The following is a 22886-nucleotide window of genomic DNA, read 5'->3' on the forward strand; positions in this document are numbered from 1 at the left end:
GTTTATTTAAAGTTCAGTTTATTTCAACAGCCTGCAGACGTTAAAAAATAAACAGACTTTTTATTGTAAACTACAGATGTTTGGTTCACATCTTTTGTTACAGATAATTGCAGATGTGATCTACAAACTGCAGACATTTTAGCTTTGGAAAAACAAACACCATCTAAGTAGCAACATACAAGCTAATCTTCTCACATAATAAAGAGAAAACTTTACATCTCCTTGATCGATAAAAATTGATCCATAAAATGGAATTTTCAAAAAAAAGAAGGTGACTTTTTCGATAACCGACCCAAAGTAGTTGAATTTTTTATGTGGCAGCAAACCACATATCTAGAATTCTAGATCGACCTACAAAAATGCCAAATTTAAGATGTTTGACACAAATATTTCACAAAAGGAAAAAACATATAACAAAATAACAAACCAAAAATTTCTTCTTCTTTTTTTTTTTTTTTTTTTATTTTTTTATTTTGTCCCATAATATATATAACCACCAACTTGATAGGATCTATTTTGGTATAGGTTAGGCCGAAATCCCATTTCTAAAGCAGAATTATTTTACATTAATGGGGTATAATCTTTAAGGCCAATATGTATCTAGAACACCAAAAGTAAAGCCATAACAACAGATTTTGCAGCCCTTGAGAGTTGAAACCCATTAGCCATTGGCCAACTAGTGGCCTAAAGCCCAAATTTTGCAGGTTCTTACATAAATTCCCAAGGTTGCTGACCTGTTTTCGGAACTTCCAAAGCTCTCCAACGGCACACACAAAGACAGCGATATAATTCAGCTTAGTTATTATCGAAGCTTTATTACCATATATAACCAACCAAGGTGCAAGTAGAGGAACTCGAAAGATTGATTGATTGTGCAAGGTTTTCGCAGATCAGATAGGTCAGTGACACTCGACCCTTGTTTCTATTCGAAAATTGTCCTTCCGATTTGGTGCATTGCATTTGATCGTGGTTTTACTTTCATAACTATGCGAATTTATTGTTACCTTGATCTAAGTTCAGGTTTATCGTTGTGGGTTTTAGGGTTTAACTAAACGTTGATGATTTTTATCGGTTTTTGTTCCTGATATCAAGTTGTTTTCTTCGAATTCAAAACTGAAATGATTTTGACTAAATGCACCACTCTGAAATGAAATTTATGATCTTGAAAAGGGCGAGTTTTGGTGAATCAAAGCAGCTCAACTGGCGTTTTCAAACAGAAAACAAAACGGAGTTTTTTCAAGTTTATGTAACGAATATTTTGCAAGAATGATGTTTTCGATACTTGAAGTTGAATCCGTGGTCTTTTGGCCACAAACGAAGATTTCAAAGATATCAAGTTTGATCATATTAGATCCAAGAAATATCAACTTACCTTCGTTTCTTCCTATTCCAACATTACAGTTTGAAAATTTTATACAAAATACTTTCATGGACAAAATGAACCATTTGAATAAAAGTAAATGACCATGTTACCCTTCTTTAACACCTCCTATAACAATTCATTTACTTCCATGACTGCAGTTTTTGATATTCAACATATAGTGAAATGGCAACTGCGACTTCAAACATGCATGTTGCTATAGCAAAACCCTTCACTTTTGCTTCATGTGAAGTTTCAAAGCCAAGTGTTGCAGTTTTCAGCAGTGGGATTAAAGAGGCGCCATGGATGAAGCTTAAGAGCTCTTGTCACATCTCTTCAACACATGTAATATCTCAGAAACTTACAACCAACACCCTGAAATTTAACCGAATTGTCACAAAAGCAATGTCTGAGTCAAATGACACAAAACCCCTCCCTGGATTGCCTGTTGATCTCAGAGGTTAGATTTCCAATCTTGTTTTCTTTTGGCTAAATGCAAGAAAAAGCAATTTGCTTTCTTTTATTTCTTTCTATTAAAAGCATTATAGTTCCAATTTTATTTATTTATTGAATGAAAAACATGATTGATTTTAATTTTTATGAAATTATTTGTAGGAAAAAGAGCATTCATTGCTGGAATAGCTGATGATAATGGATATGGATGGGCAATAGCAAAATCTCTAGCTGCTGCTGGAGCTGAAATCCTTGTTGGCACGTGGGTCCCGGTAAGAATTTATAAAAATTGGTTAAATGCAAGAAATAACAATGTACTTTCATTGATTTTTTTTTTTTATTGTAATTGAAAGCATCCTACTTTCATTTCTTCCTGTTAATTTTGCATCAAAAATTATAGCAATTCCATGATCTAAATACAAAGCTAATTTCATTTCTATGATTTGTAATTTTTTCAAAGTAATAAGAAAAAAAATATGTTTTAAATTGTTGTTGATGAATGTTCATTTGTTGTAGGCACTCAATATATTTGAGACAAGTCTTCGAAGGGGAAAGTTTGATGAATCACGTGTGTAAGTCTCTACTTTCTACCAATTAATTTTAATAAATATAATTATAAGTTTTTTTTTTTTTTTGTGACTTAATACAGAATGAATGACTTAACAGAGAAAGTCAAGGAAATGAAGCTTTCCCCTTTAAGCCTAACTTTTTACAAATTTGCCCTCATTTATTTTTCCTTCCATTACACCATTGGTCTTTTCAATTTTTCTCTTATTACTAATAAGGTTGAAAAATATCCAATTACACCATTTTAGCACTGAAATTTGCTTTGTATGAATTGCTAAAATTAGTAAGATTTTCAAAGTACAGTTGATGTAATAGGAAGAAATGAAAGTAAGACGCTTTAATAAAACAAATCAACAAAATTTTATTGCTATTTCTTGCATTTATAACAAAAAAAAGGTCTAAAACAAGAGTGTGATTTCGTAACTAACTAGAAGTTTTATTTATTTATTTATTTATTTTTTGTTTTTTTTAGGTTGCCAGATGGATCTTTAATGGAAATTACTAAAGTTTATCCCTTAGATGCAGTTTATGATTGCCCTGAAGATGTTCCTGAAGATGTATGTTTAATTTTCAAGATAATATTCCTCCAATTTTTTGGCATTATAAGCATCATATCATATATTTATATATGTATCTATTTATATTTTATAATAATACTAAATTATGCAGGTAAAAGCAAATAAACGTTACGCTGGATCCTCAAAATGGACTGTTAAGGTATGAATTCCCCTATTATCTATGATGAGGATGAGGAAGGGTATTTACGTCTTTTTGTTAAAACTTGTTGAATAATTGGATTTTGTATTTTATGTTATGCAGGAAGTTGCTGAATCTGTAAAAGAGGACTTTGGCACCATTGATATTCTTGTGCATTCACTAGCTAATGGACCCGAGGTATTTTCTAATATAATCTTATTTTATTATTATTATTATTATTTTTTTTGTAAATTTCAAAATTAATTAATTATAATTAACAAATGTACAAAGTAGAGTTAAAATTAAACATTCTATTTACATGTAATATAAAATTTTCTTATGACAAACCCTTATTTTTTATCCATTTGCTTGTTCTTTCTTGTATTAAGTAATAAAGAAACAATAGTGTTGAGGGTATTTTGGTAATTAAACAATTCACAAACAGGTTAGCAAACCACTATTGGAAACATCAAGGTATGGGTATCTTGCAGCTATCTCAGCATCCAGCTACTCTTATGTATCTTTACTCCAGCATTTTATCCCAATAATGAACCCAGGTATTTATTTATTTATTTATTTATTTATTTATTTATTTATTATTCTTCAAACTACAAATATAAATAAAAAAAAGTTATATATTTCTTACATTTATAGTTGATATCTTTTATGTAAACAGGGGGTGCTTCAATTTCTTTGACCTACATTGCATCTGAAAGAATCATACCAGGGTAACTAACAGCTTATTATTTACAAATTTGCCCTTATTTTGTTTTTCCTTAAATATTTTTAACATCATTTATTTGTTCAGAGAACATTTTATAATTGTATTTTTCTTTTTTATGATGCAGATATGGTGGAGGTATGAGTTCAGCCAAGGCTGCTTTAGAGAGTGACACAAAGGTTAATAATTTTTTTTATTTTTATTTTTTTTTTAATTTTTATAATAATGGTGGTGTTTTTTTTTTTTTTTTTTTTTTATAGAATTCCATTAACTGTGATTGGTCATCAATTTATTTTCAGGTACTTGCTTTTGAAGCTGGAAGAAAACATAGAGTCAGAGTGAACACTATATCTGCAGGTAATTACAGATTTACATTTTTGCCCTTTTATCGATTTATAGAATTACAATAATGCCCTTTTCCGACACCAGGGTAACTGAGAAAAAGGCTTTTTTTTAATCGAACAAAAAAAGTATATAATGGTTTAATGACTACAAAAAAAAAAAAAAACAGTTTGAGTAAGTAAATCAATAAAATAATAAAAGTAAGTTGTTCTTTTGTGATATTTGCCATTTTATTATTGTTAATTTTATTAAATAATTAATTAAATATGTTTTAACAGGACCTTTAAGAAGTCGTGCTGCTAAAGCTATCGGATTCATTGATATGATGATTGATTATTCATCCGAGAATGCACCTTTAATGAAAGAGCTATCTGCAGGTCAGTTTAGTTGTGTTAAATGACCATTTTACCCTTATAAGTATGTTGCTATTATGGGTCCTATTTTTAGTCCGTGCTTGCTAAGCACAAGCACAGTACAACTTTTTCTTCCCTATTCTTGCTAGGAAAATGACCATTTTACCCTTGTATGGTTTTGAAAAATTAAATGTAAGTAAATGACGATTTTACCCTCGCGTAGTGATAAAAAAAAATGGAATTAAGCGCAAGCAGATGCATAGTACAACTTGTTCTTCCCTATTCTTGCTAGGAAAATGACCATTTTACCCTCGTATGGTTTTGAAAAATTAAATGACGATTTTACCCTCGTGTACTAATAGTGATAAAAAAAGGGAATTAAGCACAAGCACATGCATAGTACACTTGTTATTCCCTAATCTTGCTAGGAAAATGACCATTTTACCCTCGTATGGTTTTGAAAAATTAAATGTAAGTAAATGACGATTTTACCCTCGCGTACTGATAAAAAAAATGGAATTAAGCGCAAGCACATGCATAGTACAACTTGTTCTTCCCTATTCTTGCTAGGAAAATGACCATTTTACCCTCGTATGGTTTTGAAAAATTAAATGACGATTTTACCCTCGTGTACTAATAGTGATAAAAAAAGGGAATTAAGCACAAGCACATGCATAGTACAACTTGTTCTTCCCTATTCTTGCTAGTAAAATGACCATTTTACCCTCGTATGGTTTTGAAAAATTAAATGTAAGTAAATGACGATTTTACCCTCGTGTACTAATAGTGTGATAAAAATGGAATTAAGCACAAGCACAGGCATAGTGTTCTTCCATAATCTTGCTAGTAAATGACCATTTTATTACCCTCGTATGGTTTTAAAAAAGAAAATTAAATGTTAAGTAAATGACGATTTTACCCTCGCGTACTAATAAATGGAATTAAACAGAGGAGGTGGGAAACGCGGCTGCTTTTCTGGCATCCCCATTGGCTTCAGCCATCACAGGGACAGTTCTGTATGTGGACAACGGTCTGAATGCAATGGGAGTTGGAGTCGATAGCCCGGTGTTTAAGGATTTGAACATTCCAAGAGACAACAACAAAAGTTAGAAAATAGCGAGTCAACTCATTGAGAGCACATTTATGTTTTCGCTTTTTTTTTTTTATTCAAGTAAAACTTGTGTAATGGATTTTCGGATAGTTGAGTTGTGTTGAGTTGAGTTGGGATTCTCATTCGGAGATATTGGTGTTTAAACTTAGCTACTCTTTCTTGACTTAACTCGGTAAAACTATATATGAAGAGAGTATCCGTTTAAATAAAACATAACATTTAGGTAATGCATTAAGATATGTATTTTGAGCTTTCATATGAGAAAAGTAATTGCTCATTCGTCTTATTCTCTTATTAAGATAAGACAACTTGAAATCCATTGAGGGACAATGTGCGCTTTAATGGTTGTCTAATGCAAAGTGATAAAAAACGAGAAAATCATGCATAATAGCAAGAGGTATTTTTGGTTTCATAGCAATGAGATGCTATAAAATCCTCAATAGAGTTTAATGGGTCAATAATATTAAGTTTTATCTGTGAATGAAGTTCTAAATGAGTTAATTTTGCAATCCATAGAGGGTTAACAGTAGCCTTGTTGTTAGTTTGTCTCGATGCAATTTATGCATTTGGATTAAAATTAAAATACTCTCTCATCTTCTATAAATGTTGATCTAGAGTAATATATCTCTCTACTTGCAAAACTCTTAACACCTAGAAAATCATTACCATTATGATCAAATTGCAAACTCTATACAAGCAAATGTTATGCGATCATATGAATGAATTCTAAGTCGTTTAAAATTGGGGAACAAATTAGCAAATACCTGCCTAAATAAAGGAAACTACAATTAGAAAACGTATCATTGACAAGCCTCGAAGTCGCGTCTATTTGTTGTATCTCAAACAACAAACATGTCACCTAATTCCTTAGCCATTGGCAAATCCAATATATTGGATGGACCCCACTTGGAATTGGATTTCATCATATATTTTACTTAGAGATGAGCAAAAGGACCGAACCGGCCTGAACCGGACCGGAATCGGAAACCGGCTTCGGCCAAAATCAAGAACCAAACCGGCCCGGCGGTTCTACCGGTTCTTGTCGTGTCTTCAAATGTTGGAATCGATCTTCGAAAAATAGCATCATACGGTTCCGGTTTTTGCCGGTCTACCGGTTTTTACCGGTTCTACCAGTTCCGGTAATATTGGTTTCGGTTCCTACCGGTTCCGGTTCCAAAAATCCACAAAAATAACATCCCGGCCCGACCCGACCCGACCCGACCGGTTCCATCGGGTTCCGGTTCCGATTCCGGTTCCGGCCAATTCCCCGGTCTATATGCTCATCCCTAATTTTACTGAGCTAAACTCATCTTTTCGTAAAATAATATGAGTAAATTACTGAAATCGTCCCTGTGGTTTGGTCAAAATTGCACGTTTGGTCCCTAACTTTTTTTTGGACTCAGATCGTCCCTATGGTTTGATTTTGTTGCGTTTTTCGTCCCTGTGGTTTGATTTTATTGCATTTTTCGTCCCTTACATACATAAAGTTAGGGACCAAACATGCAATTTTTACCAAACCATAGGGACGAAAAACGCAACAAAATCACGAGTGCAAAAAAAAAAAGTTAGGGAACAAACGTGTAATTTTGACCAAACCACAGGGACGATTTCAGTAATTTACTCATATAATATTTTTGTTCACTCTATTTTGCTGAAAACCCCTCTTTTGCATCATTTTTTCCCCTGTAAAAACCCAAAAAAATCTCATACTTTCAAAAATTAAAATAAAGTAAGGTCCCGTTTGATAGTTTCTATCTGGGAAAGTGCTGTCTGGTAAAGGACTATTTGGGAAAGTTTTCTGACTGGGAAAGAAACCCTACTGTTTGATTGTACATCTAATTGATTGTGCTGAATGATGAAAAAAAGTAATAATTCCATAAAAAATAAATTTAAAAAAAGTTATTTAAAAAATTAATAATCCAATAAAGAAAGAAAGAGATGGGGTTTAGTGTATAATTGTCTTTCCAGCCAATTCAGCCAGAAAGATATAATTTTGGGGTTTTCTGGGAAAGACATATCTTACCGGGAAAGACCCATTCTTTGGTGCAAATCAAACAGTCTTTTCAGTCCATTCAGTCAGAAAGATTTGTTTGGACCTGAAAAGATGAGTATCAAACGAGGCCTAAAATCTCTCGCGTAGCCACCGGTAGCTTCTACCTTTGCTTCATTTGAATAAGGAATCACAATTACAAAAAATCCAAATGTCAATTTTGGATTTTCAAATTTTTTTTTTTCACAAAATATAAAATTTATGCCCTCCATGACATATATCTTAATAGTTTCAACAATAGAAATCGAATTGTCCATCAATATATTCTTGAAAGCAATTGTTTCTACGATAAATCTACAGAAAAGTCTCAGTATTTTGGAAAAATTTTTAATAAAGTCATAAGTTTTATTTTTTGAATAGAAAAGTACTGACTTTTTAACTTTTTGAATAGAAAAGCTCATGAAACCGGTTAATTTATTCACTTTAGCCATTTTTGACATGTTCAGCAGGTCATAGGACCAAATCGTTAATTTCTCCAATACAATATGGTTTTTCTGCAGATTTCGTCAAAACTTATATATAATGTATAAACGTATTTCTTTTACGTATTTATATCTATTATTACGTACTTTTGTATTTTTTAAGTTTTTATATGTATATGTTTACGCATTTTCATGTGTTTTAAATGTATAAACATATTTTTTTATGTATTTATATATATTTTTAAGTATTTACACAATTGTTTATGTATTTTTATGTATTATGTATTCATTTATATTTTTACATATTTATGTCTTTTGGTAAGTTTTTATATGTATATGTTTACATTGTTTATGTATTTTACATTTATAAACATACCTTTTAACGTATTTATATGCATTTTTAAGTATTTTATAGATTTGTTATTTATTTTTATGTGTTATTGTTATATATATATATATATATATATATATATATATATATATATATATATTATGTATTTATGTATTTTTTTTTTAAGTTTTTTATATAGATGTTTATGTATTTTTATGTATTTTAAATGCATAAACGTATTTTGTTACATATTTATATGTATTTTTAAGTATTATATATATATATATATATATATATATATATATATATATATATATATATATGTGTGTGTGTGTGTGTGTGTTTTTATGTATTACATATTTATATGTATTTTTATATATTTATGTATTTTTTTTAAAGTTTTTTTTATATTGATGTTTATGTATTTTAAATGTATAATTGTATTTTTTTTTTATGTATTTATGTATTTTTTTACTTCAAGTTGTCTTCACCATTTCATACAATTCATATGACTTTTTCGAGTATGTCTAAATGGTTTTCCTACATACCCATATATTTTAAGCTATTCCCATTAACTTGTCTTGAAATTAAACATTGAATGGAAAAAGCTTAAAATATATGGGTATGTAGTAAAACCATCTAGACATACTTGAAAAAACTGTGCGAATTAAATGAAATGATGAAGATGACTTGAAGTAAAAAAAAAATACATAAATACCTAAAAATAATACGATTAAATATGAAAAATACATAAAAATCTATATAAAAAAACTAAAAAAAATACATAAATACGCAAAAATACATACAAATACATAATACATAAAAAACACATAAAAACACACAAAAAATATGTAAAATACTTAAAAAAACTACATATAAATAAGTAAAACAATACGTTTATACATTTAAAATACATAAAAATACATAAAGATCTATAAAAAAAAACTTTAAAAAATACACAAATACGTAATACATAAAAATTACATGAATGGTCCCTATGATTTGGATTAATTTGCGTGTTTGGTGCCTTAACTTATTTTTCAAACTCAGAAAGTCTCTACTGGTTGTTTTTGTTACATGTTTGGTCTATATCTTATCTAAAAAAACTATTATTTAAATAGAAAAAAAATAATAGGATAGGTAAAGTAAGGTCGCGGGGGGGGGGGGGGGGGGGGGTTGAGGGTGTGTTTATTTGAATAAATTAAAAAATCACTGACAAAATACTTTTTTTAGGTAAGACAGGGACCAAACACGTAATAAAAACAAACAGTAGGGATCTTCCGAGTTAAAAAAAATAAGTTAGGGACCAAACACGCAAATTACCCTAAACTGTAGTGATTTATGAACATGGTTTGACATGCGGAATTAAAGAACACACAATGAACATAGTGATTTGGGTGGTTAAGAGATGCATTCGATTATGTATGGTGTTACACAAAAAGGGATCTAGATTTAAATCTACATAAATAACACACACACATACACGCTCAATGTTACATCTCTTAAGCACCCCTCTACAAGTGGTATGAACCCACCTTATATAGAGGTGATTACATGTCTCTCTCTCTCACTCTCTATCTCATAAGTCAAAAGACTAATGCACCACATGCAAGTGGATTTTACAAAAATCAGCACATTTGCAAAGTCATACATAGATAACTTTGCACCCAACATAAACCATAGGGACCATTCGTGTAATTTACTCAAAAAAATATGTAAAATACTTAAAAATAGATATAAATACGTAACAAAATAACACATAAAAATACATTAAAAAATATGTAAAATGGTTAAAAATACATATAAATAAGTGAAAAAAAATATGTTTATACATCTAAAATACATAAAAATACGTAAATATATACATATAAAAACTTAAAAAGTTACACAAATACGTAAAAATAAATATAAATGCATAAAAAATATGTTTATACATTATATACAAATTTTAATGAAATCTGCAAAAAAGTTCCATTATATTCGAAAAATTAACAATTTAGTCTTATGACCTGCTGAACAGGTCAAAATAACCTAAAATGAATAAATTAGCCGATTTCTTGGGCTTTTCTATTCAAAAAGTGAAAATGTCAGAATTTTTTTGTTCAAAAAATAAAATTTATGACTTTATTAAAAAATTTCCCAAAATATTAGGATTTTTTTTTTTAGATTTCCCTTGTTTCTACATCACTATGCAATATCAATTATCTTTCAAATATGGTCTCACAACTCAACTACTATATATTTTTAACAATTTCTTAATTATTGAATAATAGAATAACATGAATATAATTATTTATAATTTAAATAAACAATAATTATTAATATCTATTATTCAAATAATAATAAATTTTTAATTAAACTAACTAAACATTTCAAAAAAGTTAACATCGGAAAAGCACTTTATCTTACTCTTAGTTATAATATATAAACAATTGATTTTAAAAATATAAAACTTAAAGGATATCTAATTTATAAATACTTTTATATAATAAAAAGTTAATATATTAAGTATATTAAATAAAAAAATAAAAAGAATTAATATTATTACAAGTCTTTCAAGTTCTAAAGATGTAATCATAAGACCATTCTCATCATCTCTTTCAAACATAATTTGCAATGACACAATGTCACTAAGCAAGTATTTAATGTCATTTAGTACTTCATCTTTCTATATCTCAAAGACTTCGCAAGTGCTTTTATATTATTATTTTAATCTAATAATCATATTTAAATATTAAAAACCAATCTGTTTTGCCATTATTTTCTCTTCCTAAAAATTAAAGATACGTTGAGTTGGCTCACCATTTGCTCAATATTATTACTAGTCTTAAAGGTTAAAGACAGAGATTTGGTTAGTATAAAAAATAAACAATTTTAAACTTCAATTCCAATAATTACCAACCTTGTATCGATATATTTTTCGCACGGTTGATTGCATACATATATATATATATATATATATATATATATATATATATATATATATATATATATATATATATATATATCGTGTATCAATTTTTTTTATTCAATTTATACAACAAAATAATGTTCATAATCATGCTTCGAAATATTATTAAAATAATATGATTATGTCTATGTTTGTGATGCATTGGACTGAGAGTAAAATTAATCTCAAGAAAACAAATATTACAACTTTTGTCCACCCAAATAAATAATTTTTAAAAAAAAAACACACACACATACAATCTCGCTTTCTTTCCAATATGTGAAAGACATAAATACCCTTCTCACCTTCTAACCATCAAATATTGAAAGTAACACTCAACCATTTTGAAATCTAAAGTGGATAAACAAGCATCAATTTCCATATTGTATAGCCAACAAAGGGTAACCCCCAAAAAAGACTTAGAGAAAATTTTGTTTTAGTATCCAACAAATTTGCTTGTAATAAGCAAAAGGATGATGTTATTCATACAAGAATCCAAGAAACATGTTTTTATTTGAAAACCAACACATAAAACAAGACTTAATCATGGGGATTGAGATGTTCATTAGTAGTTGGAATTGTAGAAATTTTTGAGAAATGGAGATAATCCTTCATCCTTTGTATCCACATCTTGAACAAGCCCTTTATTACCAACCACATATTGGCCAATAATATGATGTCGTTGCTTTGCATGTTCTGTTATGTTGCTCAACTCTTCCATTCCCTTGAATAGCAGCATATCAATCACCTACAAAATGACCATTTTACCCTTACATTCCCAATCAAAACAAATGTCACAATATTCATCAATTTTAACATGAGAGGAGTATTATGTTCAATTATCAATAGATCAAATAACTTTTACTTGAATAATTTTTGCCATTTGGACTTTTTTATTCGGAATAAATATGATAGTCATTTTACATTAAACAATTATTCTAGATAGATGCGTAGATCACTATGAAATACCTCAACATAGGTTTTTGAAAGAAATTTCTCCAAAATGAGTTTCTCAAAATTTAAAATTTTTGTTTTTTCACGTTTCATTCAACATGCATTTCTCAAATTTTCATTCTTTCTCTTTTCAAAAGAATTTCTCAAACAAATCAAGGAAGATGAGGTTTTTGGAAGGATCAATTAAAATAAGTTAATAAGAATTATACACGAGTAAGTATATAAAAAAATAGATAGATTAGGTAATATGTAATGATAAGATCATAAGAATAAAGGGTTAAATCATTAAAGAAGCAAAAAAGAGATGAAAAGTACTTATTTTGGGTGTCAAGTTAGGTTCTTTTTTTGTTCTAATGATTTTTAAGTTTTTGAAGGAGATGGAGGATTGGAGTGTAGTTTTGTTTGTTAACGAAAGAAAATTTTGGTTGTTTAATGGAGGGAAAAAAAAAACTAAATATGAAGCTTATATGTAGAGATATTAATAGGAGAAAGAATGGAATGGTTGATTCCAATAAAATAGTCATTAAGTTGACTGAACTCCCTAAATGATTCTTAGGCTTCATACTCCCAACAAATCCAGGATGATAAAGATGTTGCAACAAAACCTTAGTGAGCTAATTTTCATTTAAATGATTTTTAACAGGAATTTGTAAGTAAATTACTTGAAAAGGACCAAGAAATGAGAAGAGTAGAGGATAAATCTTTTAAAAAGATGTATACAACACAGCATTCTAGATGGCATAACCATTAAAACCCTTTAGGCATTTGACAAAATCTATAAAAGCTTCAAGACTCTTAAGAAGTGAATAAACAACTTGATGTGTATTTATAAACGAGTTTCTTCAACTTATAGCAAAGCTTTAACTTATCAACTTAAAGCTAGAACATTTTACATACACGATTAGTATAGCTCAAAGCGACAATGACAGAATTTGACTGAAGTCCAGTGGGAGGAACATTACTCTAAATCCCCAAAACACCAAAACCCCTAGAGAATTTTGAAATCCAAACATACCCATCAGATAAATAGCTAGAACGACAAATTTACTTAGTCTCTTACCTAGATTGGAGATATACAACAACAAAAATGAAATTAAAGGCGATATGGGGTTAGGAGATACCTTAGGGTTAGTGATATGGGCGTTCTTGCGGATTTGGGCAGCGATGGTGGAGCGAAGCTCAGAAGGGTTTACAACATCGTATAGGTTATAAATATCCATGATCGAAGGAATAGATCTGCAAGCTGCACGGAAGAAATCAAAGGTTCGATGCCTAGCTTCTTGTAAATTCGCTGAGTTTGGTGGAACCTTCACTCTCATCGCGAACGCCATTTTCTCTTTCTTGTTTACTTTCGATTCGTCGCTCCAAACGAAAACAAAGCAGTGAGGAGGCGGATCAATGTGGTGTTGCAAGGCTGATCTTCCAAATGGTCTTTGTTTGTTATATTTACCTTAACAGCCCTTAAAGTTTCTTTGTTGTGCAAAAATACTTCTTCTTAATGAACTTAATGCAAACACCCCTTCTTTTTTCAATTATGTCTTTTCTTTTGCTTGCTGCAAAATTCCATAAAAACCACTATCATTTTATATTTCTTTGTTTAACTACTGAGAAAATATTTTTTTTCCTGATTTAATAATTCAGACTTTGGAATTAAAAAAAAAACCCACAAAACCATGAATTTTGGAGAAACTGACTAAAATTTGCAATTGTTAACCGTCTAATATATATATATATATATATATATATATATATATATATATATATATATATATATATATATCATTTAGCCATAAAAATTATAAATAGCGTGGGGCCATTTTAATTTTAATAAATAATAAATAGTAAACGATAAATAAATAAATTAAAAATTAAATTATTAAAGAATAATAGTCTTTTTTATTTCATGGGAAGAGGAACAACGCAACAAAAGCAATACCATATGAACTATCGATAAAGAAAACATTCAATGCTTTTGTTAAAATTATTAAATCAGGGAAAAAATATTTTCTCGGTAGTTAAAGAAATATAAAATGACAGTAGCTTTTATGTAATTTTGCAGCAAGCAAACGAAAAAAGGCATAGACAAAATTGCAAAAATGGTCCTTGTGGTTGGCAAAATTCTGCAGATTTAGTCCAAAATTAAATGTTGGTGCACCATTGATCCAATTTTAGATACTTTGTGTGGTTTTGGTCCTTATGGTTGATATTTTGTGTGTTTTTAGTCCAAACTCAACCTAAAATGACGAATCTGCCCTTTAATGATTCTTATTTATTTATTTTTAACTTTTTATTACTATTTTCATTAAAAAATAAAAAGAAAATAATACCTCTCTCTCTCTCTCTCTCTCTCTCTCTCTCTCTCTCTCTCTCTCTCTCGCTCTCTCTAAAAAAAAACCCAAATCTTCACTTCATCGGTTTCTTTATCAGTTTATCTTCTTCATCAGTTTCTTCATCAAATCACATTTTCAGCCTACCATCCCACAATACCTAAATCTTCACTTCTCTTTGTCCCTATTTCGTCTTTTTCTCTCTCTAAAACAACAGTCTGCATATTTGGAAGAATTCTTAGCTCATCATCGCTTTAGTAAGGATTCACACACACACACACACACACTTTTTGAAATCAATTGAGAAGTTGAATACATATAAGGGGACGAAATCGATTTCAAATCTGTCAAGAGTCAACCACTTTAAACCCGGTAAACCTTAATCGCTCGATTAATAGGTGTGTATATGTATTTTTGATCGCAACTCTCAAGGATCCGATTTAAGGGTTGTCTGGTGGTTCAGGAAAGGGGTGAAGGAAGGTGTTCGATTGTGGGTGATTAAGGTGTCTTGGGAGATGGTTTATCAAGAGGAATAATGGTAGTGATAAGTTGTTAGGTTGATAATCGATGATGATTCTCGAAATTGATTGAGATGGTGGGGGTTTTGGTATGCTGAATCAGGTTCTGAAATGGTTGAATAGGTATCACGTTATCTGTTTTATCATTCACGATTTGCTTTACAATTTGTTAATCAATTCTACCTCACATGATGTTGATTCATTCTTGTTTATGTTAGACTAATCTCGATGGTGATTCTTGAATGATTGAGATTTGTGAAAAAAAAAATCTAATAATGTATGAAGGTGATGGTGGTGAGACTGAATTTGTATGGTGGTGGCGGTGGATAGATGGTGGTTGATATGATCAGAGAACGGAGATGGTGGTGGAAGAGAAAGAGTGAATCGAGTCTTCCTTTGCAACCATTTTCTTTTCCTGGACCCATTTCTCTGCATCTCTATCTCTCACACAATCCCGTTTTCCTCTCAAAGAAGACGATGTTCATATGTTTTTGTTTTTAGTTGCAGGTTGTGGATAGAGATGCACACAAAAACCGGTTTCACTATTCAAAATCGGATCCAATCCGAAACCGGATTGGGTCAAAACCGGTTTTGACCAAACCGGATCGGATCGGATTTAAAACCGGATTTTCAATCGGATCCTAATCCTATATTCCAAATCGGATTTGATACCGGATCGTAAACCGGATTCGCTAAAAACCGGATCCAAATCCGCCCCAAAATCCGATTAAAACCCACTAAAATCGATTTAAACCGGTTTCAAATCGGATTAGAATCGGATTCGGATTTTGGTTAGAACCGGATCGGATTTTGACCGGATTCGGATCGGATTTTGACTGGATCGGATTTTTGATGACGTAAGCGAAACCGGATCGGATTCGGATCCGGATCGGATCGGATCGGATTCGGGTTTTGTGCATCTCTAGTTGTGGAGAGGGAGAGATGATGAACATGCCCTATTTCTTCCTCTAATGAATCATGTAGAGAGAGAGAGAGAGAGAGAGATTTCTCAATTTAATTAATGAAAAACATTTGAATAAATATAAAAAAATTAAAAAAAAAAAATTTAAGGGTATAATAGTCTTTTTATGCTGATAGGGACCAAAAACAATAGAAAGATCCAATTTTGGACCAGTGGTGTACCAAAATTTTGTTTTGGACCAAAACTGCAGAATTTTGCCAACCACAGGGACCATTTTTGCAATTTTGTCAAAGGCATAACTGAAAAAAGAAGAGGTGTTTGCATTAAGTTCATTAAGAAGGGGTGGTTTTGCACAACAAAGAAACTTTAAGTGCATAATTGAACTTAAAATCTTACACAATATGTTTTTTTTTACAAATTTACCTATAAAATCATTCTGTTTGCATTAAAATGCCTTTGTTAAAATTCAAACAAAAGGTGTCTCAAATATGACAAAGAACAAATTAGTCGCACATAATAGACAAAATTATAAAAATGATCGAAAATGTTGCACCACTTGTTTAAAATTGGATCTTTCTATTATTTTTAGTCCCTATCTTCTTAAAAGGACCATTATGTTCTTATATTTTGTTTTTCGATTTTTTTATTATCTATTTTTATTTAAAAAAATAATAAAAACAAAAAACAAAAAACAAAACCCACCATACTCGTTTTCCTTTCCCGTTCAGACCCTTAGCCCATTCCCAAATTACAAAAAAACTGGTTGTTGTCTGCAACCTTGATTGAAGAACCTCCACAGTCGTCGGTGCATCTACACTCATCTTCCACCATCGGCAATCTCCTCCACCGCCTCCCCCTCCCTCCTTTAGCCTGTCGACGCCTTCTTGATGGGGAATGGATTTCTAAAACCATTTTCAATTTTTTGGATCTGAGGGGGGCAATTATTGGAACTAAAAAGACTTGAAAAGATTTGCAGGCTTTGATATTAGTTGCAGGTTGCGGGTTTGTTCTTGATTTTGATTTGGTATGGTTTGGTGTTGAATTTTAGTTTGATTTGAGGATATAAGTTTGTGGTTGTCAAAGATGAAACGTGAATAGTGGTATGAGATGGTATCGGTGGGTAGAGGTTAATCGAAAATGGTTGCAGATGAGAAGAGGTTGAAAACACACATACACATATTATACCTACTGTGCCCACCCCTTCTCTTTATCCCTCTTTGGACCCTTTTTGTTCATAAGATACATGTACTTAATACACACATACACACTAGTATAAATCGATAATAAAATTCCCATCTTATTCGAACAGAAATCAAACAACAATGAAAAAATTGAGTATCACTAGAGAACGTTCTTAAATTGCTGAAATCCTCTAAGTTCTTGAAGTGCTTTGATGTATTTCATATTCAATCTAATATTTTTTCACTTCTCTGATCTGTAATTTTCTAGTTATTGTGCTTTGATTTCCACATCGAGGAGACAAAATTAAACAGATATTGGTGGTGTTGACAGGTGGTAGTGGTTGTGATTGGAATATGAACGTTGGCTTTCAGTCGCTTCTATGGTGGAGATGAAGATATGGTGGTGACAATTGATTAAAGATTTTGAGGTTGTAGTGGTTGACGATGGTGGATTGAAGTCCGGTGGAGAGAGAGAGAGAGAGAGAGAGAGAGAGAGAAAGAGAGAGGGATGTTGATTAAAGGGAGGTGGGGTGGGCTTTTCGGTTTTTTTAATTAATTAAAAGAAATTAAAAAGGAATCAATTAAGGGCATAATTATCATTTTAGGTAAGGTATGAACCAAACCCACAAGAAAATGATAACCATAAGGACAGATCCACACAAAGTATCTAAAATTGGACCACTGTTGCACCACCAAAACTTTTTGGACCAAAACCATAGAATTTTGTCAACATAATATTATAAAAAGTTCAAAAGGGTGTTCAAAAATATCTGAATCCGAAAATCCCATCGATACGTTATCTAAAATTTCAAATATCCAATTGTAAACACCCTTTCTTTGGCTTAGCTAGTAGTGCTCTAAATTTGATCAGGGTTATTTTAGTCATTTCGTTTTTTGGTATGATAACTAATGTAATAGATCACATCACATCACATCTCCCCATCACATCTCCCCGCATTCAGCGATAATGCATGGCAGTTTAGGGCGGTTATTTGGTCCAGTCGCCACATTCTCAATTTTCCTCACCACCAAAAGACCATCACCAAGAACTCTCTGTAAAAAAAAATAAAAAATAAAAACAATTAAAGTGTTTATTTACTTTCATTTAAATACAAGAATTGCTATAATAGGGTAAACTTTTTGAAGCATAATGTTTTATCAAGAAAAATAAATCAAATTACAATAATACTATTATTAGGTAGATTTTTCAATGTGTTAATAGGAAAAGAATTGCAAGTAGAATGTTGAAATAGAAAGAAATGAACATAGGATAATCTAATACGCAAAAATAATGGAATATAAAGTAGGGTTAATCTCATAAAAGATCTTATATTTTTGTGTTTTTTCTGGATTAAATCTCAAATTTATTTTTTGCCTGAAAAGACCTTGTAATTTTTTCATTTTTTTCCGAAAAAGCCCTCAACTTTGTATTTTTTTGTTTTTTTACGAAAAAAACCCCTCAACCTTCCAAATGCTTCCAAATAAACCCTCGACTTTTTTAGTTTTTCTCGAAAAAACCCTCAATTTTACAACTTTTTTTTGGCAAAAATGACAAAGGGCCATATCGGAAAAAAAAAAAAAAAAACACAAAGCCTTTTTCAGGTAAAAGAATAAATTTGAGGTTTAATCTGGAAAAAAACACAAAAATATAAGGTCTTTTATGAGATTAACCCAAAAAAAAATGTAAAATGTGAGGTTTTCTAGAAAACTAAAGAAGTTTGAGGTTTTATTTAGATGCAGTTTAGAAGGTTTAGGGTTTTTTTTTTCGGAAAAAATGAAAAAAAAAAAATACAAGGTCTTTTTCAGGCAAAAATTAATGTTGAGGTTTAATCCAGAAAAAAAACACAAAATATAAGGTCTTTTATGAGATTAACCCTATAAAGTATGTTGCATTTTCTTACATTTAGCCCTAATATTTAAAAGAAAAAAAAAAAGGTTTGATGTCACTAATGAAAATTGTTTCATATTTGAATGACATTGCTATAAGTACATGGTAAATTTATGATGAAAGTAGTTATTATTTATTTTTATTTTTATTTTTTCATTTTGCAGAAGGAGAAAAAAGGAACATACCCCAAATACCACATGCTTATTGTCAAGCCAATCACATTTAGCACAAGTCAAAAAAAACTGCAAAAGAAATAAAAAAACATTACAAGGTAATTCTTTATTACAAATAATATGTCATATTATTTTAGTAATAAATATTATAAAGAAAATAAAAAAATTACAAGTACCTGGCACCCATTAGAATTTGGTCCACTATTGGCCTGCAAAGATTTAAAAAAAAAAAATGCATAAATCTTGTGATATTATGATCAATATTATAAAAGCATATCAACTTCGGTAAAAATATGAAATATTAATCTAAAAAAATACCTTATATGTTGTGTTTTTTCCGGATTAAACCTCAAATTTATTTTTTGCATATCAGTTTTTCCGAAAAAGCCCCCAACTTTGTTTTTTTTTTTTTTTTGGGAAATCTACAGAATAGTCACAAACTTTTGGAAAAAGTTTTAATAAAGTCCTAAAAGTTTTTTTTTGAACAGAAAAGTCGCATTATTTTGAGAAAATCATATAATCTGTCATTTGCTTCTCAAATATTAAAAAGGAGTTTTTCGTTAATTCAAGCAAAAATGTTAAATAATCAGGACTTTTTCAGTTTTTTGTTTAAAAAAAAAAAAAAACTTTTAGGACTTTATTGAAACTTTTCCCAAAAGTTTGAGACTTTTCTGTAGATTTACCTTTTTTTTTTCCTAAAAAAACTCTACCTTCTAAATGCTTCCAAATAAACCCTCAACTTTTTTAGTTTTTCTCAAAAAGACTCTCACATTATACAAATTTTTTTTTGGAAAAAATTACTAAAAGGCCCAGATCGGAAAAAATGAAAAAATACAAGGTCTTTCAGGCAATTTTTATTGAGGTTTAATCCAGAAAAAAACAAAAAATATAAGGTCTTTTTTGAAATTAACTTTTTTTTTAATACGAAAAATCTATTTTTTGGTGATAGAAACCGAATTTCTTCTGTTTGTTTTCAGCTTTAGTTGTCATCAAAATATCTTCCAATTTCATTAAGTTGATATTACTCCCTATGTTTTGTGCTCATATGTTTTATAGTAATAGAGTATTTAGATTTATTGTTAAGTGATTATGTATTTATGTTGCCACATTTACACTATGGTTTTTCAATTGAATATTATTCCAATGTTTATCTCTATGAATGAATGTATGCTTCCTATTCTCAAGGGGTGTTATATAAAAATTGCTTAAGTTTATTGATTTATTCTTCAACAAGTGTACTCCATCAATTTAACAAATAAAAAAGAAAGAAAACAAGAGAATATAAACCAAATTCTACATATGAATGAGTAACAAAAATATAATGGTAAAATTTTACTTACCATTGACAAAAGACCAGGTCCAGTATGTTTAGCAATAAAATTTTCATCTTCAAATTTACTTCCATATATGGATACACATCCACTGCCATCACCCTGCATACAAGTCTTCCTTTATTATTTTCTAATTCTCTTCTGATTATAAGCAATTTCAATGTGTAAATTACTTATTATCATGAATTCATGATTCATGATGTTTCTTTCTTTAAAGTAACAGATACATAATTTGAGCATCAACAGTTGAGATGCTAAGAAGTACATAAATAAATAATTGTCATTCAACTTCAGGAATTCCATTAGCATTATAGTCACACTTCAAGATAAAATGGAATGAATAGTGATTTGAAGCATAATGTGTGTGGAAAGAAAAGAAACAAACCTTTAAGAAATCACCAGCTTGTATCATAAAATCCTTGATTATCCTATGAAATTGGCATCCTTTGTATCCAACAGGTAGTCCAGATTTCCTGCAGAATATCCAGTAGATAAAGTAGATAACAAATTAGTAGAAACGACTTGATAACATGGAAGAAAAAAATTGAGGGTAGAAAAGATGAATTGTGTAAAACTATTCACAAACCAATTTCTTTAGTAAAAAGAATAGTCATGTTTTACAGGTTATCAATTATGTCACTCATATCTTTTGTAATTCCATATGAAATGTGAAACTCTTTCCACTTTGGAAGGGTGTCCAAATGCCATGAATATGAACATTAAAGACAAGTCTAAAACCCTAACCCAACAAAATTGAATGCATAAAAAGGACTGTAACATTGAAGAACATAGAAAGGGAAGATATAGATACCACTACCATCAAAGAAACAATTTAAACAATAACAATCATCAAAGTAATACTCGTAATCTGCCATAGTTACAGGAACTTTTGATTTTAATGATTCAACCCTAAGTCCTTTATTAGACTCGAAATCCACTTTTGATATTTTGAAAATTTTACCTCAGAATTCTATCTATCGTAATGACTTTGTCATTTACTACGATTATCAATTTTGTTCTTGGTTTTTTGTATCATGAGAATCCAACATAAAGCAACATATTTGAGACCTAAAAGTGGATTTTAGTATCGAGATGGATGGAGCAATGAAAATAATTGTGTAAAAGTAACTTGCCTATACTCTCCGGTACAGAACTGCCGGAAGTTCTCGGCCGTTTTGGGAACGATGTCGGCGAAGAGCTCCATCTTGATACGGCCGGCGGGTATACTTCCGATGGTTACGTCGAAGAAGACGATCGGGTTCCTAGCATTTGGAGGCCTCTGGTGCCACTCCACTCCCCCGCTCCCTCCTCCCCCTGCTATTCCACTCGCCATTCTCTTCTGCTTCTGCTTCTGCTTCTGCTTCGACTATGTTTCCTGTTTGTTCTTCTAAAACCCTGTTTTAAGTCTAACCAATTATTTGGGACAAAATGTGCCAAATAAGATCGCAACCTACTTGATTTTTTATTTAATGGTCGCCCTTCTCTAGTTTTAGCAAACAAAAAAGGAATATTTTTTTGGGATTTTAAAATTTAGTCATAGAAAAACAAAAAATTCTAGCTATAGACATACATTTCGCGGAGCTCCCCTCTACGAGTTCCGCGGACCGACGAATGCTCGGCGAAATCAGGGTGTTTTGGTAAATTCGTTTCTCCCCTCATTATAAAAACGGGTCTCCTCTTTGATCCCCCTGCTCCCTCAACTTCAATTCAATTCTCCGCATCGATAGCAACTCCCCTTCTTCCGTCAGCAACCCTCGTCGGCATCCCTTTCTTCTGACATCAACTTCAACCTCACTTTGGAACACATTTTTCGGCAACAACAGATGGATCGATATTTCCCCAACATTTCCGCCGATGGATATGGCTCCTGGGTAATCCGTTATCACGTTCTTTATATTAATGTTTCCTTTTTTTCATATTGACTAGATTTATGATTAAAATAGTATGAACATGCAATTCATAACCTGCAAATAGGCGCAAATGGAACTAAAATGGATTTGAAATTGCGAAGATCCATTCCGCGGAGGGATAGGTCACTCTACATAGGGCGCTCCGCGGAGTGACCTATACTCTCCGTGGAATGACCTAATATTTAATTGAAATGGTGAAGATCCATTCCATGAAGGGGATATGTCACTCTACATAGGGGTTTCCGCGGAATGACCTATACTCTCCACCATATTTGACCTAAAATTCCATTTTTCCTTTTTTTGGCCCTTTTATATCAATTAATTTC

At 30.8% G+C, this 22886-nt stretch overlaps 3 protein-coding genes across 3 annotated transcripts; 1 reads left to right on the forward strand and 2 right to left on the reverse strand.

Annotated features, from left to right (window-relative positions):
- Positions 1-640: 640 nt before the first annotated feature.
- On the forward strand, positions 641-5733 carry LOC145045556 (enoyl-[acyl-carrier-protein] reductase [NADH], chloroplastic-like). The gene is made up of 13 exons (XM_078993878.1): positions 641-898; positions 1522-1820; positions 1976-2085; positions 2330-2385; positions 2853-2937; positions 3050-3097; positions 3200-3274; positions 3522-3633; positions 3753-3804; positions 3925-3976; positions 4097-4154; positions 4418-4516; positions 5442-5733. The coding sequence occupies exons 2-13, from the start codon at positions 1547-1549 to the stop codon at positions 5600-5602; spliced, it is 1182 nt and encodes a 393-aa protein (XP_078850004.1). The 5' UTR covers positions 641-898; positions 1522-1546; the 3' UTR covers positions 5603-5733.
- Positions 5734-11713: 5980 nt separating this feature from the next.
- On the reverse strand, positions 11714-13731 carry LOC145045563 (LYR family of Fe/S cluster biogenesis protein). The gene is made up of 2 exons (XM_078993886.1): positions 13432-13731; positions 11714-12104 (listed from the first exon to the last, which is right to left on the reverse strand). Exons 1-2 carry the CDS (start codon positions 13639-13641, stop codon positions 11922-11924), a joined length of 393 nt encoding a protein of 130 aa, XP_078850012.1. The 5' UTR covers positions 13642-13731; the 3' UTR covers positions 11714-11921.
- Positions 13732-18029: 4298 nt separating this feature from the next.
- On the reverse strand, positions 18030-22086 carry LOC145045571 (Cyclophilin-like peptidyl-prolyl cis-trans isomerase family protein). The gene is made up of 6 exons (XM_078993893.1): positions 21784-22086; positions 21036-21123; positions 20660-20752; positions 19496-19528; positions 19332-19388; positions 18030-18311 (listed from the first exon to the last, which is right to left on the reverse strand). Exons 1-6 carry the CDS (start codon positions 21981-21983, stop codon positions 18201-18203), a joined length of 582 nt encoding a protein of 193 aa, XP_078850019.1. The 5' UTR covers positions 21984-22086; the 3' UTR covers positions 18030-18200.
- Positions 22087-22886: the final 800 nt, after the last annotated feature.

Source organism: Lactuca saligna, chromosome 1 (assembly GCF_052625555.1).
Source record: "Lactuca saligna cultivar CGN05327 chromosome 1, ASM5262555v1, whole genome shotgun sequence".
In the NCBI taxonomy this organism is placed as follows: Eukaryota; Viridiplantae; Streptophyta; class Magnoliopsida; order Asterales; family Asteraceae; genus Lactuca; species Lactuca saligna.